General features: G+C 34.6%; 6 protein-coding genes across 7 annotated transcripts; 4 read left to right on the top strand and 2 right to left on the bottom strand.

Annotated features, from left to right (window-relative positions):
* The first annotated feature begins 327 nt into the window (after positions 1-327).
* LOC107186212 (probable ATP-dependent RNA helicase DDX27) lies at positions 328-4,392 on the top strand. Its single transcript, XM_015574033.1, has 13 exons — positions 328-547; positions 684-866; positions 1,446-1,533; positions 1,597-1,742; positions 1,829-2,134; positions 2,221-2,348; positions 2,425-2,622; positions 2,694-2,838; positions 2,918-3,099; positions 3,174-3,505; positions 3,790-4,044; positions 4,127-4,208; positions 4,299-4,392. The coding sequence occupies exons 1-13, from the start codon at positions 467-469 to the stop codon at positions 4,390-4,392; spliced, it is 2,220 nt and encodes a 739-aa protein (XP_015429519.1). The 5' UTR covers positions 328-466.
* Positions 4,393-6,722: 2,330 nt separating this feature from the next.
* On the bottom strand, positions 6,723-12,523 carry LOC107186232 (sister chromatid cohesion protein PDS5 homolog B). Of its 2 annotated transcripts, XM_015574058.1 has the most exons (17): positions 12,458-12,523; positions 11,622-11,776; positions 11,335-11,529; positions 11,009-11,199; positions 10,729-10,936; positions 10,137-10,643; positions 9,769-10,067; positions 9,339-9,681; positions 9,156-9,260; positions 8,653-9,072; positions 8,208-8,570; positions 7,898-8,129; positions 7,528-7,775; positions 7,155-7,451; positions 7,035-7,070; positions 6,876-6,926; positions 6,723-6,808 (listed from the first exon to the last, which is right to left on the bottom strand). In XM_015574058.1, exons 2-17 carry the CDS (start codon positions 11,700-11,702, stop codon positions 6,752-6,754), a joined length of 3,633 nt encoding a protein of 1,210 aa, XP_015429544.1. In that variant the 5' UTR covers positions 11,703-11,776; positions 12,458-12,523; the 3' UTR covers positions 6,723-6,751. The 2 variants fall into 2 exon arrangements, with proteins under 2 accessions (XP_015429544.1, XP_015429542.1); XM_015574056.1 differs by lacking the exon at positions 7,035-7,070.
* A 1,235-nt stretch (positions 12,524-13,758) lies between these two features.
* Positions 13,759-14,651, top strand: LOC107186233 (40S ribosomal protein S20). Its single transcript, XM_015574059.1, has 3 exons — positions 13,759-13,849; positions 14,169-14,273; positions 14,347-14,651. The coding sequence occupies exons 1-3, from the start codon at positions 13,846-13,848 to the stop codon at positions 14,601-14,603; spliced, it is 366 nt and encodes a 121-aa protein (XP_015429545.1). The 5' UTR covers positions 13,759-13,845; the 3' UTR covers positions 14,604-14,651.
* A 340-nt stretch (positions 14,652-14,991) lies between these two features.
* Positions 14,992-17,111, bottom strand: LOC107186276 (eukaryotic translation initiation factor 2 subunit 1). Its single transcript, XM_015574109.1, has 6 exons — positions 17,005-17,111; positions 16,636-16,881; positions 15,894-16,125; positions 15,588-15,820; positions 15,372-15,487; positions 14,992-15,281 (listed from the first exon to the last, which is right to left on the bottom strand). Exons 2-6 carry the CDS (start codon positions 16,871-16,873, stop codon positions 15,096-15,098), a joined length of 1,005 nt encoding a protein of 334 aa, XP_015429595.1. The 5' UTR covers positions 16,874-16,881; positions 17,005-17,111; the 3' UTR covers positions 14,992-15,095.
* An 889-nt stretch (positions 17,112-18,000) lies between these two features.
* On the top strand, positions 18,001-21,170 carry LOC107186252 (ubiquitin carboxyl-terminal hydrolase 20). Its single transcript, XM_015574080.1, has 4 exons — positions 18,001-18,499; positions 18,594-20,348; positions 20,417-20,688; positions 20,786-21,170. Exons 1-4 carry the CDS (start codon positions 18,090-18,092, stop codon positions 21,085-21,087), a joined length of 2,739 nt encoding a protein of 912 aa, XP_015429566.1. The 5' UTR covers positions 18,001-18,089; the 3' UTR covers positions 21,088-21,170.
* A 3,451-nt stretch (positions 21,171-24,621) lies between these two features.
* LOC107186296 (vesicular inhibitory amino acid transporter) lies at positions 24,622-26,999 on the top strand. Its single transcript, XM_015574129.1, has 3 exons — positions 24,622-24,902; positions 25,007-25,136; positions 25,573-26,999. The coding sequence occupies exons 1-3, from the start codon at positions 24,622-24,624 to the stop codon at positions 26,755-26,757; spliced, it is 1,596 nt and encodes a 531-aa protein (XP_015429615.1). The 3' UTR covers positions 26,758-26,999.
* Positions 27,000-27,494: the final 495 nt, after the last annotated feature.

Raw genomic sequence — 27,494 nt, 5'->3', positions numbered from 1 at the left:
TCATATGTATATATTTTACACACCATTGACAACTTTTCACATTAATCTTAAAGAATTAAATGAAAACATAAAAATAGTATTTGATATACCTGATATACGCCGAATGAAATTGAACACCCCGCTGGTATACATTCAATATTGGGATAGTGAATTATTAATCTACTTATAAATAAAAAATAATATTTTATTGTCATTTCTATATAATTCCATTAACACCACCTTAAAAACATTGACTTTACTAAACCAATGTTCCCTGACTTATGGCAACTATAAGTTATGGCAGAGTAGTTATTACGGATCACTAGTCATAGTAGTGATTGGCAGTGATCTGTCGTAGTTATCAATAGCATCAGTATATAGTCACCAGTAGATCAGTAGTAGGTTCATGTGTGTGTCGTACCTAATCGTACGCACGTGGTAATAGTTTTTAGAATTTGATGTGGCCGTGTAGGATTTGTAACGAAAGATGGATTGCGACTTAATTAAAACTATCGAGGATGATCAAGAAGTACCAGATTATTCTGAAAATTCTGATGTAGAAGACGATGTAAGATACTTTAACATCTGTAACTTATAATGTTATACGCATTTTGGAATTTTCAGTAAACAGAAAAAAAACAAAATATTTACTGCATAAAGTCTATTATGTGTAGAATAGTGTAAATAATTTGTTGTTCCTGTAGTTTCAGCCACGGAAACAAAAGAAAAAGGAAAAAAAGGACTTTGATAGAAATTTTCAGTTTATAAATGACGTTTCTGAGTATAATAAAGACACATGGAACGATTTAAGCAAGTACATTAAACGTAAAGCGAAGACGAAACTTGATGACAAAATTAAGAAGATTAGAAAAGAAACTGAGACTGAAGTGTGTATATCTATTGTTGGATTAATTATTGGTTTTAATTTAATATATTGTTCATTATTGTGGAGGTTATCAATGCTGCTATGTAATTATGCAAATATTGTCACTATACATATAACATTTTTTTACTTAGACGTCTATCAATAGGCTTTTGTGTAAGAATTAAAATGAAATTATTGTTACATTATGTTGCTTAAGTTACTCTTGCAGTTGTAATTTGCCACTGGAAAAGAAAGATGCTTTAATAGATTTTTGGTTATTTAGCTTTTTTTCTAAAAAACTATATAAAGCTACAGTAGAGTTCTTAACCATTCCCCATGAGATCAGACTCATGACTGGATAAACAAATAGCCAGTTAATCTGAAAATTTATGCCAAATATTATTTATACAGTTTATATAAATAAAAAATAAAACTAATAACCATTTAAACAATGTTCAATGTGTTAATCAGTACATTTAGTATTATATATAATACTAATTATTTCTATTCATCTGCATATGAATTTAGTTGCTTGAGGTACTTCATTTTTTTGAACGAATGTCTATCAATGCATATCTATTTGTATTCCCTTTATTTTCAGAAAAAAGATGATAATTCTGTCACAGATCCATCTGAAGTTAAAAGAGAGGATGATGAAATTTCTCTGTCAGAAGACGAACTTAAAAAAGGTATAATCATATTTTTATTGTATTGTACAATTTTAAATTTAAATAAACTGTAATATATTATAGATGTGTTTAAAACCAGAGAAAAAAAGAGTAAGAAGAAAAAAGTAGCTAAAGAAAGTGATGAAGAAACAATTAACTTTGAAGAATATTCTAACTTGGAACCATATGCAACTTTTTATCAAATGAATTTATCACGACCTCTATTGAAGGTATATTTCTGTTGCTTCTAAAATCTAAACTATTACATTTTAATACATTTATTTTTAATAATCATGCATGTATCTATTTATTATAGGCTATAACAGCTATGCATTTTGTACATCCTACACCTATTCAAGCTGCTACGATTCCAGTTGCATTAATGGGACGAGATATATGTGGTTGTGCTGCTACAGGTACTGGTAAAACTGCAGCTTACATGCTTCCAACTCTAGAAAGATTATTGTATAGGCCTCTAGATGGACCTGCTGTTTCTCGAGTTCTTGTACTTGTACCTACAAGAGAACTTGGTGTGCAAGTATATCAAGTCACCAAACAGCTGTCTCAGTTTACTACAGTTGAAGTAGGATTATCTGTTGGCGGCTTAGATGTAAAAGTTCAAGTATGTAATTGAAATATAACAATAATGTGTATTAAACATACATGTATGTATGTTTAGTACTAAATTTCTCATTACTGTTCAAATAGGAATCTGTATTGAGGAAGAATCCAGATATTGTAATAGCTACACCTGGCAGATTAATTGATCATTTAAAGAATACCCCTACTTTCTCATTGGATAGCATTGAAGTACTGATTTTGGATGAAGCCGACAGGTAAATTAAACAAAAATACTTTATTCGTGTTCACTCTGTATCATAATTAAAGCTGTTTTGATGAATTCCATTGAAGGATGTTGGATGAATACTTTGCTGAACAAATGAAGTACATAGTTACACAGTGTTCAAGAAGCAGACAGACAATATTATTTTCCGCTACTATGACAGAAGAAGTCAAAGACTTAGCTGCTGTATCGTTAGATAAACCAGTAAAAGTATTTGTAGATAGTAATCAAGATGTTGCATTTAATTTACGTCAGGAATTTATTCGGTTAGTAATGGCATAATAAGTGTATTCTGTAATGCAGATGAATGTAGTTCATGAATTTTTTAAAAATACAGGATACGGAAAGAAAGGGAAGGGGATCGTGAAGCTATTTTGGCTGCACTGATTTGCAGGACGTTTCATGACCACGCGATGGTTTTTGTCCAGACGAAGAAACAAGCCCACAGACTTCACATTCTATTGGGATTATTAGGTGTAAAGGTACAGGAAATGTAACTTTTATGTAAATAGGAATATTTTTAGATAATTTGGTATTATAGATATAGTTTTTACATTCTAGGTTGGAGAACTTCATGGCAATCTTACGCAACCGCAGCGTTTAGAAAATTTACGAAAATTCAAAAACGAGGAAATAGATATTTTGTTGGCTACAGATGTTGCTGCAAGAGGTTTAGATATTAGTGGTGTAAAAACAGTAATTAATTTTGTTATGCCGGCTACTATGCAACATTATATCCATAGGTACCTACCCGTAATTTACGTGTATACATGCATGTGTTATAGAAAAGATAATTATCGTATGATTTATTTACCAGAGTTGGGAGAACTGCTAGAGCTGGTCGGGTTGGAGTGTCAGTATCATTGGCTGGTGAACAAGAACGTTCGTTAGTTAAAGAAATAATTAAAAATGCAAAGAATCCAGTGAAAAATCGAATAATACCGCCTGATATAATTGAGAAATATAATAAGAGGCTACAGTCCCTTGAACCTGACATAAGGAAGATATTAGAAGAGGAAAGAAACGAAAGAGAAATAGCGAAAATGGAAAATCAAGCGAATCGTGTCGAAAAATTACTTAAGAATGCAGATAATAAAAACGAACAAAGAAGTTGGTTCCAGACACAAAAAGAGAGGAAAGAAGAACAAGGTTTGGCCCGAATTGAAAAATATGTAGTGTTCTCCGTGATATTGTTACAGTTTTACCAAAGGAAGAAGTTTAATCTTACACCAAATTTTTTTTATACATAAGGCATTCAATCATTTTTATTTACATATGGAGAGCTTTTGTCTTATAAAATATATTTCATAATGTGATCGTTCTATATGTATTTAGAAATTGTTGCTGTCTTAATTAGAACAGGCATTATAAAATTTGTTTGCTTTCTTTGTATGTAAACAATTGTTTATTAGAATATTTTATATTGTGTTTAGAGAAACTAGCACTAACCGAAAAACGACCGAAGAGTAAAGAAAAGAAACAGCAAAACAAAGAGCCTTCAAATATAGTCGAAGAAAAGAAGAAGAAGAAGGGGTCCAAGGAACCTAAAAAGGAAACTGCGGAAGATAGAGCGAACAAGGAATTAGAAAAGATTGCAGCGTATCAAGCAAGATTAGCTAAAAAGAAAAATAAGCAGAAAAAGATTCGAACAGTTGTAGAGGATAACAAATCTACGAATAACAGAAGAGGTATGTTACAGGAAAATATTATTTTTAATTTTAACAATTCAACGGCGTTCTTTTTATTATATATATTATGAATATATTTTAGCAGCAGTAAAACGACCGAAATCTTCATTTGCTGCCGACTTAACAGATATAAGTAAGAAAGCTGTAAAGAGAATGCGTTATGAGTAAGTATACCTATTCTTTTTAATACTTACAAAACAATATGATGTACTCCAGTATTATAGTTAAAAACGCATTAATTATGTAAATTTTAGGGCAAATACTAAAAAAAATCAAAGTAAAACGAAAGGTGGACACAGCTTCAGTAGAGGAAAAATGGATAATAGAAAAGCTTTTGGAAAACGTTAAGATGATTTTTTGTGTTTGTAACTACATCTTATTAAATACATACCATCTTATTTAATTTGTTTTATTATAGAACCGTTACAATGCGTCACTTATGTCTCACAGATTGACAGATGAATAGCACTGATTAATTGTTTTTTTTTTCATCAGAATATGTATACTTCATAGTCTATAACCTGTTTGAGAAAATTGCAGTACTATGCAATTAAATATCAGTAAAAACAGATATTGCTAAAATACTATAAAATACAAGGTAGCGTATTGCGAACTAGTTTAAATCTATAAGTCACTCTGAGAAATGTTGAATGCAATTTAATCAATTTAAGACAGTAACAATGCATTGCTAATAAAGTATTATGAAACAATACTCCAAAAAAAAAAAAAAAAAAATTCTATGATAATAGGAGAGAAAGTGAAAATCGTATAGTTTGCATTGTACTGTAATTTTAGTGAAGAGGTAATAGGTATGTGTTAATTCTATAGTGTTTAGATAATAAGATCAAACATTCATCACCATTCACAGCCTCATTCACAATTTCCATTCACCTTTACGTTTAATACACTTTAATGCTAAATGCTAATAATCCTAATGCTGAAAAAGAAAATTTTATAAAACCTAGGCCCATTTTAAATTACTTGAATTCTATTCACATTTGTATCCAACCTCTTCTTCTGACTACCTTAATAGTAAAATTTCCATACTAATACGCAAATTTTAATACAACCACGAGAGAATGTGTCATTTCTAATTTTCAAGCACATTCTTCAATAAAACTTTCATTAATATAATTTTATTATTAATAATATTGATGAATAAAAACATTGTTTTAAAAATATAATATACGAATACACCGAGTTTAAAACGAATTTTGATAGATAAATTAAAAAGCAAGGATAAATTCATGATGACAAATATTTCTACAATAGGTTTTCCATTAATACCAAAATTTTTGTATATATCTGATAGAAATGTAAAGTGACCATATTATAATTAATCGAAAATGTGTATAAAACTATTGAAGCGGTTGTATCAGGTCACAGGAACAATACGTTTACCGTAATCTAAGTATAGAAAGGTTTTCGGATACAAATCTGAATTAAAGTGAGATACGAAAGTTTATAATACATACACAATGACAGTAATACAAGAATAACTGTCACATACGATGAATTCTTTTTTAAATTGATTATTATAATGATGATGCATTCTCATTACTTTTGCATAACAAAAATTTTTAACAAATAATTCTTTTTTTTTTATATTAATGCGCACTATTCATCGAAGGTATATTTATATGTATACATGTATAGATACTATTGAAGTATTTATAAGGTCACCTTGTTTGAAATAAATTAATAATTAGTGGCCGTGCGCTGACCAAATCTCAAACACAATTTAAGTTAATTTTAGAATTAAAATATAAACAGATAATTTTAGGAGACAGTAATAGTTAGAGCTATGATCTTCTCAATAGAATAATAATCAATAATAATAATAGCAATACGATAATAATTATAATAATGATAATCAAATTAATAGAAACAAACAAACTTTGGATTACAAAGCCAATTGACACACACCGTTTTACCTGGAACACAATGTTTACAGAAATCCAACAACGTCATGTTGTTCTCTTCTGCGTATAAAAAACAACATATTTAATACATACGCTCACATTTTTATAACAAACCTGCTTTCAATTACTTTAAATTAAAAATGAACGTCGAGTATGATAATAGTACTTATGGATTCTGTTGTTTGAAAACAGTTCGCGTTACATATACTTTTTACATTTACCTGAAGGAAAATGGGCATAAAATAGTACAAACGTTTATATTCAATGGTGCAAAAGTGAACCATATAACAATCGTCAGATATTTTATAAAGAAGAAAGACCTTCGATTAGAACACATTTTTAAAACAATATTTATAATCTGTTTAAATCAATCATGTGAAGGAATCATATTTTTGTATCATCGAATGTGTCACTGCTTTTGTTAACGTAGTAAGAAATTGATCGAAAAACATATTTACGTATCCTTTCATAATTACAAAAAGTATCATACATTCTTCAAATGGTGTCAAATAATAAATTTTTAATTTGTTGTAACTCCAAATATTTTTTTTTTCAAGTCGTATAACCTACACGTATTAATTATTTGACGTTAATGTATAATTATCTTAACACCTTACTGTCTAGACATACGCGAACGACAGGTTTATTAATTGTTGTACATAACCAAAATATTCTGTTTTCTAATTTGTAAAGTATTTTTAGATTCTTTAATTCTTATGATCATCACGTCCCTTAAGTCTTTCCCCTATTACTAACGTCCCCTTGGATACAGTTCAATCACTTAATTATTTATTTACTTTATCCGATTCTCTTAATGCCCTCTTTGCTGGTGGTTCGTCGATCTAAAAAAAATTATATTCTTAGTATGTATTAGACTCTTTATTGCACACTCAAATTTTACCTATTTACCTCTTCTTCTAAACCAGGTAATTGAATTCTAGTTTCTGATGCTTCCGCTGGCTGTAAATAAGTTTCACGTGTCATATTTATGATATTATGAATCGGCGTGTGGTATATATCGAATAATGTAAAGTATTTATCTTTTCACGAAATCTTGAACAATTTTACCTGTGCATCAATACATTCCACTTCTCCAATTTGCAGCTTGAAATCACATTATACATACTCAAAAACTTTTAACGCTATTGCTTGTATTTATTTATGCGTAAAGAATAATATTTATCTTACCCTTGCATCAGTTTCATTTGGCCCGACGCCCACTTCTTTTTGTTGTTTGGACTTAGCTCTGCGTTGCGGCCTATCACTGACAGAATGTACATTGTGAAGTGATCCTTTCCCTTTGGGACTCGACATGTTAATTTGCATTTCAGAGGGCAAATAATTTCTGGTGTTTGCGAGGAGTTCATCTGCACGCTTGAAGTACATAGTGGGAATCCGTGTCTCGCTTGGGAATTCTTTTATGTCGAAGTTTGTCGTCTTAGTGAATATTACATTCATAGCTAAATCGCAAACAGCCCATAATTTCTGTCAACAAATAAGTGACCTAAGTAACGTGACACATGGAATGAATACATAGTAAAATGTCGTTGAAAATAATTACATAGTTCATGGTGTTATCCTCTGGTTTCAAAGCGTCCTTGTGACTCTTCATTCGCTCTATGAGATTTTTATAAAAACCATAGCAATAATACTCATTTTTCGTTATAAGGGGTTCTAATATAAACCATAAACACTGTTGTATGACTTTCAATTGACTCGTCATCAAGTGACTCGTGAATTCAGGATCATGTGCAAGAATAGGAACCGCGAATACTAGCATGTAATCGGGTAGAATATGCGGCAATTGACCTATAATCAAAATTTAATTGAATAATTATCATTTGTCGATTCAACGATTTTTTTTATAAACCATAACGAAAAATAATGTCAAACAATATTTCGATATAATGGCTTACTATTTAGTTTCTTACCCATGGCCCGTTCTACGGGACCCTGTGACAGCGTCTTAACATAATCCCTCCTCTTATTTATGTCAGCTTGCATGTAAGCTTTTAAAACACACTTTAGTCTTTTATCCTGTTCTTTGCCGGCGAGTGCATAATAGCCCATAAAATCCAGCGGCAGGCATTTGTTTGGAATTCCCCTTCCAAGTCCTTTGTGTAATTTGCTACCGAAAGCCTCTCTTACTTGTGGAACCTCATCCTACGAATCAATTGGAAGAATTTACATGGGAGCATTAACATTTAATAATAGCTTCACAATTTTTAATCATTAGCATACCACCATGAGTTGAGATAGGTTGTAAAACTGTTCGGCCGTGAATTGATCACCAACGCCTTTTTGCTCACATATCTTTAACATCGAGCAACCCGCTTGTAATCGTAACCAACTCATTTCTGCTTTACTTAAACGACCTTGTTGTAAAAGATCCCCTTTATTCACTACAAATGCATTTAGCATTCTGAACGTTTTTTGTGCAGAGAGTACGTCAGTCTTCAATCCTAATAACCATCGTGCCATACATTTTAATCCTTCTAATCTACAACGCGTTTCCTCAGGTAATTGATCTTCTCTGCACCAGTCTCCTTCAATGGCGTCAGAAGTCTGTTCACTGCTTTCCTTTACTAATAGTTCTTTGACTATCTGCAAATGCATAAAACAGTGTAAATCACGAGAGGCTATATTAATCACAATTTCTACGTGATAATTAACTATTGAACTTTACCTTTCTAGACACCATATTTTTTATTTGTACTTGATATTTCTCTGGTAAATTATAAGCTATATGACCTAACGTGACTATAGATGTTCGATAATATTCTGATGTTGGTGTAAGGGTATTCTTGATTCTCTCAATAATTTCAGGGAAAATGGTATCGTGAATATTGGTCATATTAACGAATAAACACCTTACAGCCTGTTTTGCTTGTTTCGATGTTCCTGTTTCAGCGAAATTTTTACAAATTGGAACCATAAGATTCATAATATCCGGGGCTACGTCACACAAAGGTTTATATTTTCCTAAAAATGTGAAAATCGAAAGAACCAACGACGCTACCATTTCATCCTCTAACTCCAAAAGATGAACAAGTTGCATCAGAATATCATTGTGAAGAAAATGTGGACCAAATACAAATGAAAGCATCTGAAAAGGAACGATGGAATATATATTTCTAAGAATTTGAAAACATTTCTACACATTTGTCAAATATAGAATTACGAACATACCACGAGTAACCTCAGACCTTTCTCTCCTGCATTATTTGGATTTAGACCAACTTCTTCTATCACATTTCCGCCTTTTAAACAGTCTAATACATATCCAATTAAAACCTGTCGAAGTAAAACCAATGTAAGTGTATTCGACAATCAGCTACGGTAATATGGTAATATAGAAATATGTATAACTACCCTAATAGCTTCTTCATCGATCATTACAGAACTGACTCTTTCCAGCAACATCTTTATTGTATTGTAATACAAATTCGTCATGACAGGTTGACCTAATTTTTTGAGAACCATACTTATTGTATCCGCACATTCCTTGCACGAGACATTTGGTTGAACTATCGTATCCATTCCTTGTAGCAATGCTGAGTCTTTTCTCATGTGAGCGCTGAACTTCTGTAAAAATTCTTGCACTTTCATGGGATCTGGTAAAAAGCGAGATATCTGATGAATTTTTGCCACTAATTCAACCACAGCATCTGGTTTCTTCACTATTTCTAACCATTCAACTACTGCCCTCCGCACACTAAAGTAGAAAATATAGACATGAAGACAATACATGTGAAATTATATTTTACATTTACATAAAAATACCATGTCAAAGTATACTTACGCGAGTTGATGTTTTTGTAGTTCGACAAAAGCTTTAGATGCATGATCATCGATTGTACCTAACAAATGATACAATTTCTTCATTCTTTCACCAGCTGGCAGCTGATAAGGTACTAAACAGGTGTTCAATAATCTTTCTACCAATAATCTATCTTCCATGCCTGCCATGTAATAACCATGCAATATTTTATCCTTTATCCAAGTAACAGCCTTCTTTGTAGCTTGTGGTACATCCGCGTCATTTAAGTGTTTTTTATATATCATTGCCAATCCTGCCATTGCTTCTTTTCTGATTTTAAACTAAAAATTAGATAAATAAAATAATATTTCGTATATTATTTAAGTAATATGTTCCATTTAATAGCATACCTTTTTATCCAAAGTTCTTTCTTTAACGAATTCAAGCAGATCCTCACTGTCTGATACAACTTCAAAATCTCTTCTGGCAGTAGTTACTATAGCCATAACAACTTCGTATCGGACGCTTTCGTCTGCATCGTGTTGCCTTAATTTTAAGGTGTCAGTAATATCTTTCCTTAGCTCAGGATGGTTCAGTAAAAAATGCATCGAATACTGTACACATTTTATACGAATCGCCACACTGATATCGTTAAATCTTCCTAAAAATGCTCGCCACAATTGCGTATATTGTACAGCTAACTGAGATCCTTTTTCAGAGAACATTCTGGCTAGTAACGCCACGGCCCCCAATCTTTCGTTTTCGGAGGAAGATTTTAGTTTACACTCTAATTGTGGAAGGACGGACAATAAGACGCTCGGACATATGTGATTTAACTCGTAAATCAAATCATATACTTTCTTGCAGATTTGTAAACTCTTCTCCTCTTTACCCAAAATCAGTACATGGTTAAAAAACTATAAAAACATAGATATATTATTCTGTTATTTTTTTACTTATTGAAAATATTTAAACGGAATACGTTAATTTCATGTTACTCACTGCTTGAATATAAGGTTCTAATGTATCGCTACATTTAATTACTAATTCCTTTGCGAGCAAGTATGCATTCTTTTTCTGTGTTTTGTTCGGCTCTACAATATTCATAAGTATAATGTCCAGAAGTTCGTTACTAACAATGTCTGACTCTGTAATAAGTGGACACAGTACGTCTAACATAAAACTTTTCACTTTCCCAGAATGTTCATCGCTGTAATTATAAAACAATCAAGTGTTTGCTGTTACTTTGGGTGTTGCATACTTTATTCATAAGTATACTTACTTTACTATCCTAAACATAAGGGAAAAAAGTGCACAGAAGATTTCTTGACAGTCTTCTAATTCAAAGCACATATTAAAAGATTTCACGTATGCCAAGTTTTCCAATAAGTAAAAGTATCTTTTGAAAGCAGGATCTTTAGGATCTTTCAAACCGGCCAATTGTTTAATCAGAAACAGGAATATTGTTTTAACCTATAACAATTCAAGACTCATTCAATGCAACAATAAACTTCAGATATGTATTTAGATTTCATATAAAAATTTACTATTAACGTCAATACAGTCAAACAATTGACTATAGCAAACAAACTTTTTTCTCCTTTTTACCTGTTCTGCATCTTTATATGGAGCTTCAGGTGCATAAACCCTCAAAACATCGGCTATACAGCAAGCGATTAAGAGTTGTACATCTTTACTTTGATGCATTAGAAAGTATTCTTCTGCCAAATGTAATGCAAGTGGAATATATTGCTGATACATTCCTTCATCTTGTCCCATTGCTTGTAATGTGTGAGCTAATGTCTATTCAATAAATATTAGTGTAAGTTCTTTCTGTCCACTTGAGTTATAATTTCATGCATTACAAAATAATGTATCTTTATTTATAAATGTACCTTCAATCGCCTAATAAGTTCATCTGGACCCAGATCTTCTGTGACAGATCTACACCCTTGCGGGTAAACTATTTCTGACATAGTGTTTACTTAATGGTTCAACCAAGTATGAGATACTGTATGTCCTTAAAATAATCTAGAACACTGTCCAAATTCTGCAACGTTACATATGTTGTTAACTATCATTACTTAGGAACCCAATAAGAAAATTGTTTGTAATAGATAGACTACAGACTTTATGCATTTACAACAAATACAATTCAAAATGTTTTCATTCAATTATTTATGCATTCAGATCTTTAAGAGAAAAAATACATTTTTATGCAAATTTTGCCTGTGTATATTACTTTTGGAAAAGGTGATTTTGTAGAAAGATCCACAGTTTAATGATAAGAAATTGAAAAATAAATTCTTTTGAAAAGTAAGCTTAAAATCAATTGAACAAAACACTAAATGTCAATGTTTATATTCACATCAGGTTAGTGACTTTCACGACTATACACTATTACAGCTTCAACATCAGTGCAAACAGCAAGGGAAAATTGTTATGGATATAAGTAAATACAAATTCTTTAATGTAAATATGACTTAAATCAGTTCGATGAAGTAAAGAATTACATGCTGATTTGTACGTATACTTATTAAAATATATTTATTTGTATTCTAAAACTGATTATCGTCAAACGTATCGCGTAGGTTATGTCCATTGGTCAAGCATAACTACAGAAAAGCGACATAAACAATATTATTATTTAACGCATTTGAACAGTTAAAACATTCTGAAATGTAAGTTCATGAGAAATATTAAGTATGGTATGCATTATAAAATGTATTACCTCAGGATATGCATAGGCACCACAAGGCCTGTGACACTCGGAATATCAATAAAGCAAATATATGTGGTGGATACACGGCACTAGTTTAGTTTTGGGAGTTCACACACTATCGCGGTATAATTATTACTAAGTGCGAATATATCGCTTTCGACGTAACATTCGGAATTTTTCGTGAATATTTCGCATGGTAAAACGATCAAAATGTTATCAAAAAAGGAGCGAAACAGTTTTCGTAAACGGTTAAGCGTGTCAAAGGACGCAACAGCGCAATTCGATCACTTGAAGTTGTCTACATTTCGCGATACCGGGAGTCACTCAAGCTCTAAGTGGTTAACAACGCTACTGCGAAAATACTGATGTACAATAACGGTTATTCTATTGGTTGAAATGCGTTGAAGAACATGAACGCGCCAATGATACAGTGATACTGCATCTTGAAGTTAGATCATAATGTAATGGCGAATTCTAATTAATACGATATATGCCGGCGATTAAAATAATGGGTTGGTGAGAAAGTAATTTCGTTTCGATGGAATTTTAAACCGACTACTATCTGTAGAAAATTCACGTTAAATACCACAGAAGTTGGACCGTACCCATTTGCAAACAACCCGAAAATAAAGTCCCTCTTCTTTATTCTTCATAATTAAGATGACCAGATGTTTTAAGTTGCAATGCGGGACATGTCCAAAAAAAACGGCGTAAGAGAAAGACCTCCTACCACTTGGTAAATTTATTTCAAATACTGAAATAAATATTAAATCGAATGTTAATTTGGCATAAATTTCAATAATTCCCGAAACCAAATTTTAGGAGGCCCTTCTCTAACGCCACTTTTTCCCCTAACGGGAGCCGAGTTTGCTCGTGAGGGTACCTTTAAACATTAAAAGATTTCACTGTATTTCTTTCTTCTCTGAATAATAGCATAGTAATCAGATAAAGTTTGTAAAAGGTTGATTCCTGACACAAAACGAATACGTTTTTTTTAAGCAAATACGCATATATACAGAGTGTCCCAAAATCACACCAGAAATCACTCCTTTCAAGGACTTACATTTATTTTGAGACACCCTTATATTTGAAAACAAACTTCTATGGTGTATAAAATAATATCATTGATAAAATAGAGTAATTTAAATCATAAATTCTATTTTTTAGAAGTATTTTAAGAAAATATTTAACAGTATATATTATTTGTACCTCATTATAACTGTTGTTATTTCCCTAGTATCAAACTCATTAGAACATGCTTGAATTACTAGTAACCGGAAATCGCAATTCTCCCTACCTTTTCTGCTCGGCACATGCAACGTGTGCGTGTCTGGTTCAGCGCTGATCAGTTTTGTTATTAAAAAATTGATCATCTCGACCAGGAAAAAATATAAACAATGGTAAGTAATTATTTGGAAAATACTTATATGCCTAATAAATTTTTGAAATACATTTTTGCTATAATTGTATGATTATTTACAAATGAATCCTAGCTTGATAGGTTAGTTACATACATTCTGAAACGTGCGATTTACAGTATGCGTCTTATATGGTGACTCGTAAAACTATACTTACGTAGTTAATTGATTTTACATAAATTCGATTGAAAAATCATAATCTCGCGTCTAATGTTTATTTTAATTTATTCATACGGAATGTAGTTTAATTTCTTTTGAATTCTATTTGTAAAGTGTTTTAAGAATTAAAATAACATTTCAGGCAAGTACGAAGACTGACAATCCTGAAAAACCAGGGCAGGAAGTAACTCCTATTCACAGAATTAGGATTACACTTACCTCACGGAATGTCCGTGCTCTTGAGAAAGGTAAATTGCTTTCAATAAAATTAATATTGTTCAATACCATTCTATGACTTATTCTAATGATATGATATTTTAGTTTGTTCTGAACTGATCAATGGGGCAAACAAACAGAAACTAAAAGTTAAAGGGCCAGTTCGTATGCCCACAAAAATTCTGAGGATAACTACACGTAAAACACCTTGTGGTGAGGGTTCAAAAACCTGGGATCGTTTCCAGATGCGTATCCACAAGAGAGTTATTGACTTGTATTCCCCATCTGAAATTGTAAAACAAATTACAAGCATTTCTATTGAACCTGGTGTTGAAGTGGAAGTTACAATCGCTAATGAATAAGACATTTTGAATAAAACTATGTAAAGTTTTAATAAAAATGTAAAAATACTAAAACTGGTGTTAAATGTGTATGTTTTACATTGATCCTGTTCAGCCTTGTGCAGACACTGCGAGACGTGCTTCGCGAAGTGTACACGTGTCTCCCACTGAGATTGCTCGCGGCGAGGCATCTATACGCTTCACGAGGCAGTTGCGGATGCAAGCCTCTCAGTGTCTGTACACGGCTTTGGTTCTTACATGACATACAATATAAAAAGCATATTGCTTGAATGAAAAATTTGTTTTCTTATGAATAATCTGAATGTTATTCATCCGTTTATTTTATCAATAGAAAATTATTTATAAATTATAATACATCGGATTTTGTATGTTTATTTGAAATATTCTGTGTAATGTCCAGCAAGGCAGTAGCATACTTCCAAAAGTATGGTTCTGACTTGGAAATAATTGTCACTTAATGAAAAGTGGGATTTATAAATTTATTCTATGCGTTTATTCTTCTTCTTGGGACTCATTGCCAGGTTTTTTATCATCTTCCGCATCTTCGCCACCGCTAAAACCGTCCATTCCTTCTACTTCTTCTTCGTCATCATCACCGGCAACCTCTGCATTTTCAAGTTCAGCTCGTTCCATTTGTTTAGCCAATTCTGCTTCATCCGTTGCGGTAACGACTTTTGGCTACAGATTAAAAAGTTTCTATTGCAATAATCATTTGTATATGTTGAATATACTTATCTACTACTGACAGATTTCAGTAACTCAACTTACAGCCATTTGAACATTAAATACACCTCCAAGTGATGTTATTTTAGTTTGTATAACATTAATAGCATCATTCAGTGCTTTCAAACCATCTTGTTTCTCTGGTGTCGATGTGGTCATGACTGAGATAAAGTGAAAACATAAATTTTATTATAGATTTTAATATTAAAATAGACAGTAAAATAGACATTAAAAACACATATAAGGGAAAAAGTAATGTACCGTATAATGGCGGTGCAATTAAATTAATTTTAATTGGAAGTTCATCTGTAGAAAGTGCTAAGCCAGTTTTTAAAGCAGCTTTCACTGCATCAATACCCTCGTAACCATAACAAGCTACTTCTACGTCTGCTCGAATTTTAACTGCTTGAGAAGTCAATTTTCGTTTAATATTATTCAATAATACTTCTTTTGTATGTTCATCAAGACCACATTCTGCTAAAATAGATGGGTCCCTGAAGTGATAATGTTTTAATGATCATTATCATGCATATAATGCTTTGAGTGTTTTGCTTTTTCTGTACTTACAGAACTGATTGTTTAAAGAAATCATACGCAGAAGCCTTTTGCTTCTTATACTTTTCTTCAAAATGCCATGCAGTCTTTTGATATAGTTCTTCCAATTGATCATCACTGTCGTAATGTAACAATTCCGCGACATGTCTTAAAATTGAATTAACAGCTTTTGCTTTTGCATACCTCTCTGTACATTTCTCCACATCTTCGGCTGATACACGACGTTTACTAAGATCGATATAACCTGCATTACATTAATACATGGTATAAAAATATATGAGGAAACATACATTTATACAGGGTGTTCAATAACAAGTGTGAGAAATTTTAATCATGACATATGACGCTAGGTAGTTACGCCACTGACAGTCATCAACTGAGCTCGTGAATCAATTGCCCAACAGGCTCTTACAGGAATCTAGCCTGTTGATCAGATGTTTTCACCCACATTTTCAACTACTAACTCGGAAACAAAATCTTTAATGCAATTTCGTTATTCTTTATTTTTGTCTTAGTTTGGTATATAGAATCAGCCCTTAAAATTTCAAACACTTCTAATTCAACATCCTGTATAATTCTTCTTTATAGGTACTCCAGGTTAACAACTGCATTGAGCTAGTCATCAATAATAGTCTGCTATAATAATCCAATAAGAGTGATAAAAACTCATATAAATGGAGATGTATTAGATTAATGTACAAGAAATGTACGTTATTCATAAGTCAACCTTATATTACATCATTTTTTCTTTTACCTTTTTCTTTGTCAACTCGAATAACAACAACTGGCTCAGTTTTTCCTACCCTAATGAGTTTATTAATAGACCTGATACGTCTTCTGGACAATTCAGATAAGAGAATCATACCCTCGATGTTATTATATTCCAGTAAATGTACATATGCTCCCATTTCAGCTATACTGCGTACATTTACCATTACTACATCTTCCACTTCTGGATACTTTTCTTTGTAAAACCGACACGACAACACCATTTTCACTGCTGAAAAATAAAATTTACATTTGCATTCTTTTAATCAATAACTAAAACTTCACGGAATAATTAGAAAATAGAAGGTTATTATGTAGGTTAACTTCACGAATTCATTATATTATGTGATAATACCTTTTTTATAATTACCAGTATGAGTATATCCGCACGAGGAACAATTAACTCTTTATTTACACCACCAAAATATACTTAGAACAGTAAAAAACCACGGAAATATGTCAATAATCCATGTGCAATCGTGACTGAATTTCAGTCTGATTATTAAGAGAGAGACGGTGGCCAACCTGCATGCTCGTTTATTGACAACATCAGAGTTGTGGCACTCTTACAAAAAATCTGAAAATATTCAAAGATATGAACGATAAAAAAAGCAGTAATATATTTCATGAATACTTTTTATGTTAATGAGTAATTATATGAATAACTATAAAGTATCCTTAAATTTCTTAGATGATTACATAAGAATCAGGGCTACCTTAATTTCAGTTTTTGCCTGAAATCATTCATCGTTTATTCTTTCATTCCCCATTTGTTAAATTCGGGATCAACAAACATTAATGTACGATTTATAGTAAATTTTTCCTCTTCTTATAAATCCATAGAAACAGAATTCAGATTTCCCTCTTTCATCTTTAGTTATAAAATATATCACAGTTAGCACTATGTACGACCTGCTATACTAGAAGAGTTTCTTATTTATAATTGTTTGTGGATAACACATTTTCTCAAAGGATGCGACATCAACGGTGATAAATATTCTCAGATAATATCGTCATTAAATTAGTAAAAATCGTAACAGTCATTGATGTAACAGATGCTAACAACGATAATGTGTAATGTACACTAATTTTTTCTGGTTGAATAAATTATGAAACAATATCGGTGTCCACACATTATTTGAAATTTAAAGTCGACTATCGACCGCAACATGCACACCAACTTATATTGTTTTTCTTACATTGGCTATCCGATCGTAATAGCTATTGTTTCAATACAACTATCTCCAATGACAATCGTTTTCGTGGATAATGTTCGATTACCAAGAACGACATGTCTCGAGATCAGGTTAGAAAATGATTGTAACATTAGACGAGTCGTGTGTAAGTCAAATTTTGGACGGATGTAAAAAACCAAAGTATACGCGCGATCTCGCGTCCTACGATCAATAAAAAGCGAAAGGACAGATCATCAAAATCCAAATGCCTCTCGTATTGAGAAATTGTCCTCATCTCGCCAATCGTGGTGATCTCTCATTTATTGAGACCGTCGTGTCTCAAAAGGAAGGATTCGTAAGATGTAGCGAGTGTCATACGGACGGGCCTAATTTATGGTTATGCTTGTTTCCTGATTGTCGTTGGATCGGATGTGCAGAGACGCACTTGGATCATGGCACTGAACATAACCAAAAATTTCCTAATCATTGTGCTCATATGAATCTTTCTACAAATCGTATATGGTGTTACGCTTGCAAAAGAGAAGTTATAACTACATTGTGTGGATGCGCACCTACACAGTCAGATATTAAAGCACAGAGTAATAAGTTTTCCGGTGATGCTCCTTGTAATGTGGATTGCAAGACTGATGACCTTAATAGGCTCATATTGGATAAGTAAATATGACCTTTATCCATAGCTTTTTTGACATACCTTTAACACTTTAAATTTATGAAATATTAATTATTCTTTTTGTTTCACGAATAACAGATTTTATGGTGAACTCATGAACAGAGTTAATAATGAAAAAGATGGGTCATTTCATGAGAAGTCTGGAGATTCTCCAGATAGTACGGATTTGGATGAAAGCAAAGACTTTTCTGGGAAACCAAGAGGGCTTGTTGGCCTTCAAAACATTGGAAATACATGCTACATGAATGCAGCTCTACAAGCTTTATCTAATGTACCTCCTTTGACTCAATTCTTTCTGGATTGTGGTCATATGGTTAGCTATATGTCCAAAGATAGGAAACCTGGTTTAAGCTTAAGCTATCTGAATCTTATTCGAGACATGTGGAATAGGAAAACAAGAGGATATGTTATACCACATGGAATACTGTCTGGCATTAGAACAGTTCATCCCATGTTCAGAGGATACCATCAACACGACACTCAAGAATTTTTAAGGTGTTTTATGGATCAGTTGCATGAAGAATTGAAAGACCATATAGAAGATGATTGTGATAATGCATTAAGATTAACAGGGCTTGGAGAGCAGTCATCAGACGAGGATGAAACTGAAATCGATGGTAACGGTTCTAGCCAGTCTGATGCTGAATACGAAACGTGCGATTCTGGTGTAAGCGAGCAAAGTTCCCTCAGCGATGAAGGTGAACGCGGTATGAAAAGAAGGTACTCTCGGGTGTCTCAGTCGGAAAAACTAAGGAGTAAATTTACAAACAGAAGTATCAAAAAGTCAACTGTGGATCAACCTTTTTCTCCGCCACAAAGGTCGACGCAAAACTCACCCGTTAAGTACAGAACTAAGAAGCAAATGAAAACTAGAAGTATCATTAGCGACATATTTGATGGTAAACTACTAAGTAGCGTGCAATGTCTAACTTGTGATAGAATTTCAACTAGGGTAGAAACTTTTCAAGATTTATCATTACCCATTCCAAGCAGAGATCACATTGATATGTTGCATCAGGGATCTCTCACTCCACAAAAGGCAGGGCCTTGTTCAGATGTTGTGTATGTAACTAATCAATCTGGTTGGTTGTCCTGGTTCTTGCAATGGATGCGTTCATGGTTTTGGGGGCCAGTTGTTAGTCTTCATGACTGCCTCTCTGCATTTTTTAGCGCGGACGAGCTCAAAGGAGACAATATGTATAGTTGTGAAAAATGTAACAAGCTGCGCAATGGAATTAAATTTTCCAAAGTCTTGGAACTACCAGAGATACTCTGTGTTCATTTGAAAAGGTTTCGTCATGAATTAATGTTTAGTTCAAAAATAGCAAATTATGTTTCATTTCCATTAGAAGGATTAGACATGCGACCGTACTTGCACAAAGAATGCGTGTCTAAAGTAACCATGTATGACTTAATATCAGTCATTTGTCATCATGGAACTGCAGGTGGTGGTCATTATACCTGTTACGCATTAAATCCTGTTGTCAATAAATGGTTCGAGTTCGATGATCAGTGCGTTACAGAAGTCTCGCCGGAAACTGTGAAGCATTGCGAGGCTTATGTATTGTTTTACAAAAAATGGTCCCCGGAAATGTTGCAATTACGCGATAAGACTATGGAATTGATGGAAATCTCGTCTCGCGAATTATCTGATTTAAATTTCTTTGTATCTCGACAGTGGATAAATCGTTTTAACACATTCTCAGAGCCAGGACCCATAGACAACTCTGACTTTCTTTGTCCACATGGTGGTGTTAATCCTGTTAGAGCACAATTTGTAGATAAGCTCAGTATGCCCATTCCACAAGCAGTTTGGGAATATTTATACAATACGTAAGTGTTTCTTTTAATAACCACTCTGTTTTGCTTAATTATATTTCATGTTGATCGCGTTGTTTCAGATTCGGAGGAGGTCCAGCATGTACACACTTATACGAATGCCCGATTTGCGAAGAAAAGTACGAATCGTTACAAAAAAGGAGACAATATGAAATGGAAGTATTTCAACGATTAACTCACAATACTGATAATCCAACTGCTATTTATGGATTAGCTATGGCATGGTTGCGACAATGGCAAAGTTTCGTTCGGGGAAAAGAAACACAACCACCTGGACCTATCGATAACAACTCTATTATAGTAAACAAAAATGGTCAGAATGTCCTTAAAGTGGGTGAGTTGCCTATTGAAATATATCGGAGTTCTTAATTATTTTATAGATACACTTGTATGTGTAATTAAATATATTTTATCTAACAAATTATTTATAGGTTCTGATTATGGACAAATACCAGAAGAACTTTGGCAGTTTTTTGTGTCCACGTATGATGGAGGACCAGAATTAATGTTGCATTCATGTCAAAGACCTGTTTCTGCTCAATCAAACGTATCAATACATTCCACATCAAATTCGAATTTGGATCAGACTTTTAAAATCAGTCGCACAGAGGCTAAATCCAATAAGCTGTGTACTACTAGAAGTTCTGAAACGATATCACAACAAGACAGTGCTATCGAAAGTTTAACATCAGATAGTGACTCTCATCAAACGCAAAGGGATGTCAGTGAGTAAAATAATCGCTTTGACATTCCGAAACTGTGTATAAAAATTTGCATTTCCACGTGAACGTTACAGTTACAATTATATAAAAGAATCAATTTTTAACTATCATATTCTAGCTGTGTTACAGATTATCATTAGATTTGTAAAACAGATGTACCTTCTTCAAAGATACCACGTGCACTGTACTATTATTGTACAACAAATAGAATTACTTGTACAATGTTGCGGAACATTGTCGAAAAAATTCAAAGTAATTCCTGTGTATCTTGTGACTTTCGCTAGTTGTGTTTTCTCTTAGCACTATGTGCAATTTAACTGTAAATTTGTGGGTGTTATATGTATTTGGCGGGCAATTACCTAGTACAAAATTCGGTATCAACAATTGTATTATTTAAAGACAAAATATTTGACTATATTCTTAGTCTGCAGTCGGTGACACATTATTAGTCCTCCGACTTTGGTATGAAATTTAACGTTTTTCCCTATCTGGATATTTACTATAATGTTTGTGTGTCATTCCTGCATATAAAAAATGTTAAAACTCTGTCCAAAATTGCATATTTTTCCGATTTACATGCGTTTAATTGTAACAAAAAAAAATGAAACATATATATATATATATATACATATATATGGCTCCAGAAATATATACACATAAATGGAAGACTGAAAAGTAAATCGACTTAATTTAGCAAAAATTTGTCATTGATGCTGGTAAAACATATTGTCTATGATTTAAAACTACAGGAAAACATTATAGAACGATAGTAATATGCTTAAGGTTTGCAATGTAGGGAACTGTAATAGGAAATTCAAAACGTCTACTGTAATCACAATAATGTAATTAACTTATAAATGCATTAAATGTGTACATCCTCGAGGTAGAAGTTAGTGGAAAGAGGGAGAGAGAGAAGCATTTTTCGTTGTGATCTCACGGCCTTGTATTGTTACCAGAATCATTAAATCTAATCGTTGGTGTTTATTTTGTATACGATATATGTACTAACGAAAAACATTCGTATTCTATGCGTGAAACGCTCGTATAATTCACGTCACTATGATTTGCATACACGGACGCAGGGACACAAACGATTGTAAAGTTAATACCGATTATTGATGATCACTGTAAAAAGTAACATACCTAAGATAAATAATAAACGACTTGGTCTCTTTATTTATTAAAATTTACACTGGTCGTTATTCATACCTTTAAATATCGTATCGTAATAAACAATAAAAAGTATTGTATTATAAGTTCATTTAGAATATAAATAATGCTGACGTTATTTTTCAACAGTTTTCTTTCGTATTATGAATTTCTTTTCTCCGACAAATTTATTAATCAAAATATAATCGATAAGTTTTCAGTTAAGCGTCTATTTTTATAATTCAAAACTCGAGGAACGGCGTAAATCGAATAAATTAATGTACATATGGAGAGGATCGAATAATTATGTACATATGAGGAAGAGTTGCATAAATTATTATAATTACTAATAACTGTTTATTTACTTTACACGACCCAAAGGTGTATACAATTTATTAATTAACTTTCTACCATTAATATATCGAAATATTAATGTTAAATGTTAAAAAATATATATTCTTCCGAATCTTCTTTCGACTGAACGTATAATCAATATAACTTTTTGTGACAAAGATCAATCGTCGATACAAGAATTGAAACAGAGAAAGATAAACATTCTCAAAATTACCAGTTTACAAATACCATTTATTTACGAAAGTTTCCGAGTTTCAAAGTCCCGATCACCGGGGCCAATTTCACCCCTTGCAATATATCATCGAGTCCGCCTCGTAGCGACGATTTCGAACTGGCTTCAATAAACCCGAATATTTTTTGTTTCTTTGAATCTTCTCGAATTACATACTATTTCACGGGTATTTCAAACCATTCTAGTTTCCGGAAGATTCTTAACGATAAAGCATAATTCCAGTGTGTTCAGTCGCGAAGTAAATCGTACGTTGACGGGGGTTTCGATCCGTCTCTCACATTCGTGTTTCCTCCGATTCGTTTACATGTATAGGGAGACCCGATTCTCGACTACACTACTAGCCGTGTAGAGAGATGTCTCGTGGACGGACGGCATCGATCGAGGCTTGCGCGTTCCACGGGATGCTGCTGGCCATATTCCTCTGATCTCTCCCGGTCCCTGTGTAACACACTCCATCCCCCTTTAGTCTATGTCGCGATTAAGAGCTGCTCGTGATTAGGGACTCGACGATCGCGGTAGACCGTAGAGGGCCATGCGGTGCCGTAGCCCATGTAGTTAGACGGTTCTATTACAACCCTTTATTTTCAAGTATTTCCGTTCTCCGACCGGACCTACTGCTGCGAGTCCTTTTTAAGTTTAGCCCAACCGTGTCTGTTCGACGGGAACGAAACGGAACGACACCCCACCCCCGCGCTGGAAACAGCCTTCCGCCCGACGGTCTCTTCTTTCGTGTCCACCAGGAACCGCGAAACTGGGAGACGAATTTCATTGTGGTCGTTTGGTAAGTGATTCATCATTAAACAAATCGATCCAATGTTTGATACTCGTGAATGTAAAATGTCGGTGAGTGGTTGATAATGGTTCCCTGGGAGGAACGTAAGAGATTTCTCGGATCGTTGGGACTTACGGACAGTTAAGAGATTCTGGAAGTCTTCGTGCATCGTTTTTTTTAACATTCGGTGGAACTTTTATTCGGTATATTATTTACGGTAAAATTATGTCACATTGTGCGGTCGTTACTGTGAGATTAGTATTTCCTGTACATGCTATCCTTTTATTTTAATTGAATCGACGAGAGGTGATCTTTTGTCGAGTTTATTGATGAATATTCGAAGAAGTAATGAAAAATCGAGTGTCTTTTGTGGTTGCTCGTAATTAATGCAGTCTTATTTTTATTCCAGTTTATCTCGAAATGTGGATACGTAGCTTTTAAATTATCTCCCGTCGAAGTATGTTGTCATGTAGCAGGATTTACAATGAACCAATTTCTTCTGCACATTTTTACCGTTTCCTATTTTATGATTTTGCTTATGCTACGTTAGTGATGTAAATGAAAAGTCTCGTGTATGTAGCATGAGAGGAAATATCGTGTACGAACATCGATAATGGCCACAGACGTTGGGGTCTTACTGTGAAATATTACTCGTCCGCAACAGTTGATTCCCAATAAGCATTCCCGTGTCCAGTTTCTTAAAGCTGAAGACTATCCCCCATGCATCGGAATGTTTAACATCCGATTCTTATCGAAGAAATGCAAATAGTAACATAAATGTTATTCTACTTAATTATTCGATTTCATCTGCGTGTCTCTTTGTCTCATCTCTCTCAATCATTACTTTTGTTTCGTACAGTTTCAAATATATTTTCTCAAGATTCTGGGCCGTGTGATTATCCCCTAAGCCAAACTAACGATTTGGAATTGCTTTCGTTTACATTTTCAAAAGGCAATTGGTGCCTCCGCAAAATTCCGAATCTAATGGTGCACGACAATGAAAATTTCGTTATTTCTAGAGCAACGAAATAAAAAAAAATGGCCAACTTTCGCGGATTCTACATACCATCCTTTGGAGCGACCATCAACGTTGCCTGGGAAACACTGAAGGCGAAATGGCCGGAGAATAGTCCCTGTATGGAACTTATTCGCGGTCCTGGCCAGCAACAGCCTCCGGGACAGAATATCCAAGGGGAATTTAAATCGTTCGACGAGGGTCACGATAACACGGAAATGATGACCATGAACGGAGAACAAGCCTATCGGGACCAGAACAACGTAGCCATCGCCGAGGATTCGTTCAGCTATCAACGAAACGGGTATGCTTCCGTATCGAAATTAATAGCCAGAACGTTGATTTCTGGAAATAATTCTTAACTGGTTAGTGTTACGTTTTAACAATGAAAAAAATTGAATTACACAGTGACAAAATGAGGACAGGAAGCGTCAGTAGCGGTGAATTCAGCGAGTACGACGAGGGTGGCGGCGAATTCGGAACGGGGGTAAAAATTAACGAATGGCAGGCTGCGTGGAATGTTACAAACGCCATACAGGTATTTTCCATTTAACGCGATACTTCCGTTCCCATAGAACGTTAACAGAATTATGGGTGTGAATAGATCTGTTAGTTAGACAGTTACGTTGCCTTAAACAAAAAAGTGAGAGATCACGCGCGATTCAAAAAAGTGGTATTATTTTTCAGCTAGTTTACCCTTGGATCTCTTAGACACGTATTAAAGGATATGCTCCTATCAAAATTAGATTTCTTTGCACAATTGAACCTTTCAACTACAACCAGAAACAAAAAAGACATCACTTGTCCCGATCTCGAGGATCAGTCTGCACATTTCATGAACTGAATATCTCTAATTAACGAACATTATCGTTAACATTACAATCATGCCGGGAGGCTGATCAATCTGCATCTATAATCCCATGCATAACGATACGAACGAGTCGATAAGATTTACTAATCGAACGTTATTCCAGGGTATGTTCATCGTGTCGTTGCCGTTCGCCGTTTTACGAGGCGGTTACTGGGCTATCGCCGCGATGATCGGCATAGCGCATATCTGTTGCTACACCGGCAAGATCCTCGTCGAATGTTTGTACGAGCTGGACACAGTGACGGGTCAACGTGTACGTGTACGGGACTCGTACGTGGCGATCGCGAAAGAATGCTTCGGTCCGACGTGGGGCGCAAGAGTGGTGAACATCGCCCAGATCATCGAGCTCCTGATGACTTGTATATTGTACGTTGTCGTGTGTGGGGACCTAATGATAGGCACGTTCCCGGAGGGTGCGATCGACACCAGAAGTTGGATGATGCTAACCGGTATATTTCTCTTGCCGCTCGGTTTCTTGAAGTCGTTACAGCACGTCTCGGTGCTCAGCTTCTGGTGCACGATGTCCCATCTGTTCATAAACGCGATCATCGTCGGCTACTGTATCCTGGAGATCGGCGACTGGGGCTGGTCGAAGGTAAAATGGACAATGGATATGGAGAATTTCCCGATTTCCCTCGGTGTGATCGTCTTCAGCTACACCTCGCAGATATTTCTGCCGACGTTGGAGGGCAATCTGATCGATCGCTCGAAATTCGACTGGATGATCAATTGGAGTCACATAGCCGCCGCGGCGTTCAAGTCGCTGTTCGGTTGGATCTGTTTTCTGACGTTCCAGAACGACACGCAACAGGTGATCACCAATAATTTACACTCGGCCGGCTTCAAGGGTCTGGTGAACTTCTGTTTGGTTGTGAAGGCTGTCCTGTCCTATCCGTTGCCCTATTACGCGGCCTGCGAGCTCCTCGAGAGAGCGTTTTTCCGTGGCCGACCGAAAACAATATTCCCAACGATATGGACCGTGGACCGTGAGCTGAAAGTCTGGGGTCTCGCGTGGCGGATCGGCGTGATCGTTTTCACGATCCTGATGGCGATCTTCATTCCCCATTTCAGCATTCTGATGGGCTTCATCGGTTCGTTCACGGGCACAATGCTCTCGTTCATATGGCCGTGTTACTTCCATCTGAAGCTGAAGAGAAACTCCATGGAATGGAGCGCGGTAGCGTACGATTGCTTCGTCATATTCCTCGGCGTTCTGTTCGGCGTGATCGGTGTATACGATTCGGGTTCTGCCCTGATTAACGCGTTCGAGATCGGTCTGCCATTCTGAACGATCCTTTTCAGTCCAGCTGCCCCGACTTTCGTTCGCCTTTTACGAAAATTATTCTCTTCCGTTCTAGAACGTAGATCGAATTACAGTTCGCGTCAGCTGCTGACCCATGTGTTTTCTTAACATTCGTACAGTCTCTTCTGAATCACAAGGTAGAAAATAATGCTATATCCGAGATGTTTCCCTTGAACGCGAATAATTTTAGCTTCCGTGGTGTTTCCCTCTTTGCAGTATCCTTTACGAATAATGACCACCGGCAGGGTGCTTCTGAATTCTTTGGCCAACAATTTGCCTGCACACATTCTTACCGATCGCATCGATCAAAAATATTTCCCACGCTACCGACGTGTAGCAGAAAATATCCACGACATAGGGTCCCTCGTTTATTCCGGATAAATGTTCGAAGGTGATCGTTCGATCGGCAGCTATACAAACGTTTCAGGTGTTTCGAGATTGTATATTTATATTCCAACCAGAACTCACACATATCTAGCAGATGAATGTATTTAAGGGGATCGGGAGGGATTGTAGAGCAACACTCTATCCGCGTGCGATCCACGGCTTCGGAATTGTCCTGCGGTCTTAGGTTGTTTTTCCTCGTTTTTCGAATGTTTTTCCGACAAACGGTCGTCGACATCAGGGGCTTCCTTAGGCAACCATCTAGGCTAGCTGACGCGCAGTTTACGTGACAATATCTCCGCCTAGCTGTTAAGTATATTGATGTCTTCCACACGTGA

Source organism: Dufourea novaeangliae, unplaced genomic scaffold (genome assembly GCF_001272555.1).
Source record: "Dufourea novaeangliae isolate 0120121106 unplaced genomic scaffold, ASM127255v1 scaffold64, whole genome shotgun sequence".
In the NCBI taxonomy this organism is placed as follows: domain Eukaryota; kingdom Metazoa; phylum Arthropoda; class Insecta; order Hymenoptera; family Halictidae; genus Dufourea; species Dufourea novaeangliae.
This window is presented reverse-complemented; position numbering and strand designations above follow the sequence as displayed.

Coding starts and splice junctions, on each gene's coding strand:
- LOC107186212 (XM_015574033.1), top strand. CDS start 467: ATGGATTGCGACTTAATTAAAACTATCGAGGATGATCAAGAAGTACCA. Junction 3,100..3,173: donor ATGCAACATTATATCCATAG/GTACCTACCCGT, acceptor TTTATTTACCAG/AGTTGGGAGAACTGCTAGAG. Junction 4,045..4,126: donor ATCTACGAATAACAGAAGAG/GTATGTTACAGG, acceptor AATATATTTTAG/CAGCAGTAAAACGACCGAAA.
- LOC107186232 (XM_015574058.1), bottom strand. CDS start 11,702: ATGTCAGAAATAGTTTACCCGCAAGGGTGTAGATCTGTCACAGAAGAT. Junction 9,682..9,768: donor CTACAAAAACATCAACTCGC/GTAAGTATACTT, acceptor TTTCTACTTTAG/TGTGCGGAGGGCAGTAGTTG. Junction 6,927..7,034: donor TGGAATGTATTGATGCACAG/GTAAAATTGTTC, acceptor ACTTATTTACAG/CCAGCGGAAGCATCAGAAAC.
- LOC107186233 (XM_015574059.1), top strand. Junction 14,274..14,346: donor TGTCCGTGCTCTTGAGAAAG/GTAAATTGCTTT, acceptor ATGATATTTTAG/TTTGTTCTGAACTGATCAAT.
- LOC107186276 (XM_015574109.1), bottom strand. CDS start 16,873: ATGGTGTTGTCGTGTCGGTTTTACAAAGAAAAGTATCCAGAAGTGGAA. Junction 15,488..15,587: donor AATTGCACCGCCATTATACG/GTACATTACTTT, acceptor ACTTTATCTCAG/TCATGACCACATCGACACCA. Junction 15,282..15,371: donor TATTTAATGTTCAAATGGCT/GTAAGTTGAGTT, acceptor TTTAATCTGTAG/CCAAAAGTCGTTACCGCAAC.
- LOC107186252 (XM_015574080.1), top strand. CDS start 18,090: ATGCCTCTCGTATTGAGAAATTGTCCTCATCTCGCCAATCGTGGTGAT. Junction 18,500..18,593: donor AATAGGCTCATATTGGATAA/GTAAATATGACC, acceptor CACGAATAACAG/ATTTTATGGTGAACTCATGA. Junction 20,689..20,785: donor TCAGAATGTCCTTAAAGTGG/GTGAGTTGCCTA, acceptor AATTATTTATAG/GTTCTGATTATGGACAAATA.
- LOC107186296 (XM_015574129.1), top strand. CDS start 24,622: ATGGCCAACTTTCGCGGATTCTACATACCATCCTTTGGAGCGACCATC. Junction 24,903..25,006: donor TTCAGCTATCAACGAAACGG/GTATGCTTCCGT, acceptor TGAATTACACAG/TGACAAAATGAGGACAGGAA. Junction 25,137..25,572: donor ATGTTACAAACGCCATACAG/GTATTTTCCATT, acceptor ACGTTATTCCAG/GGTATGTTCATCGTGTCGTT.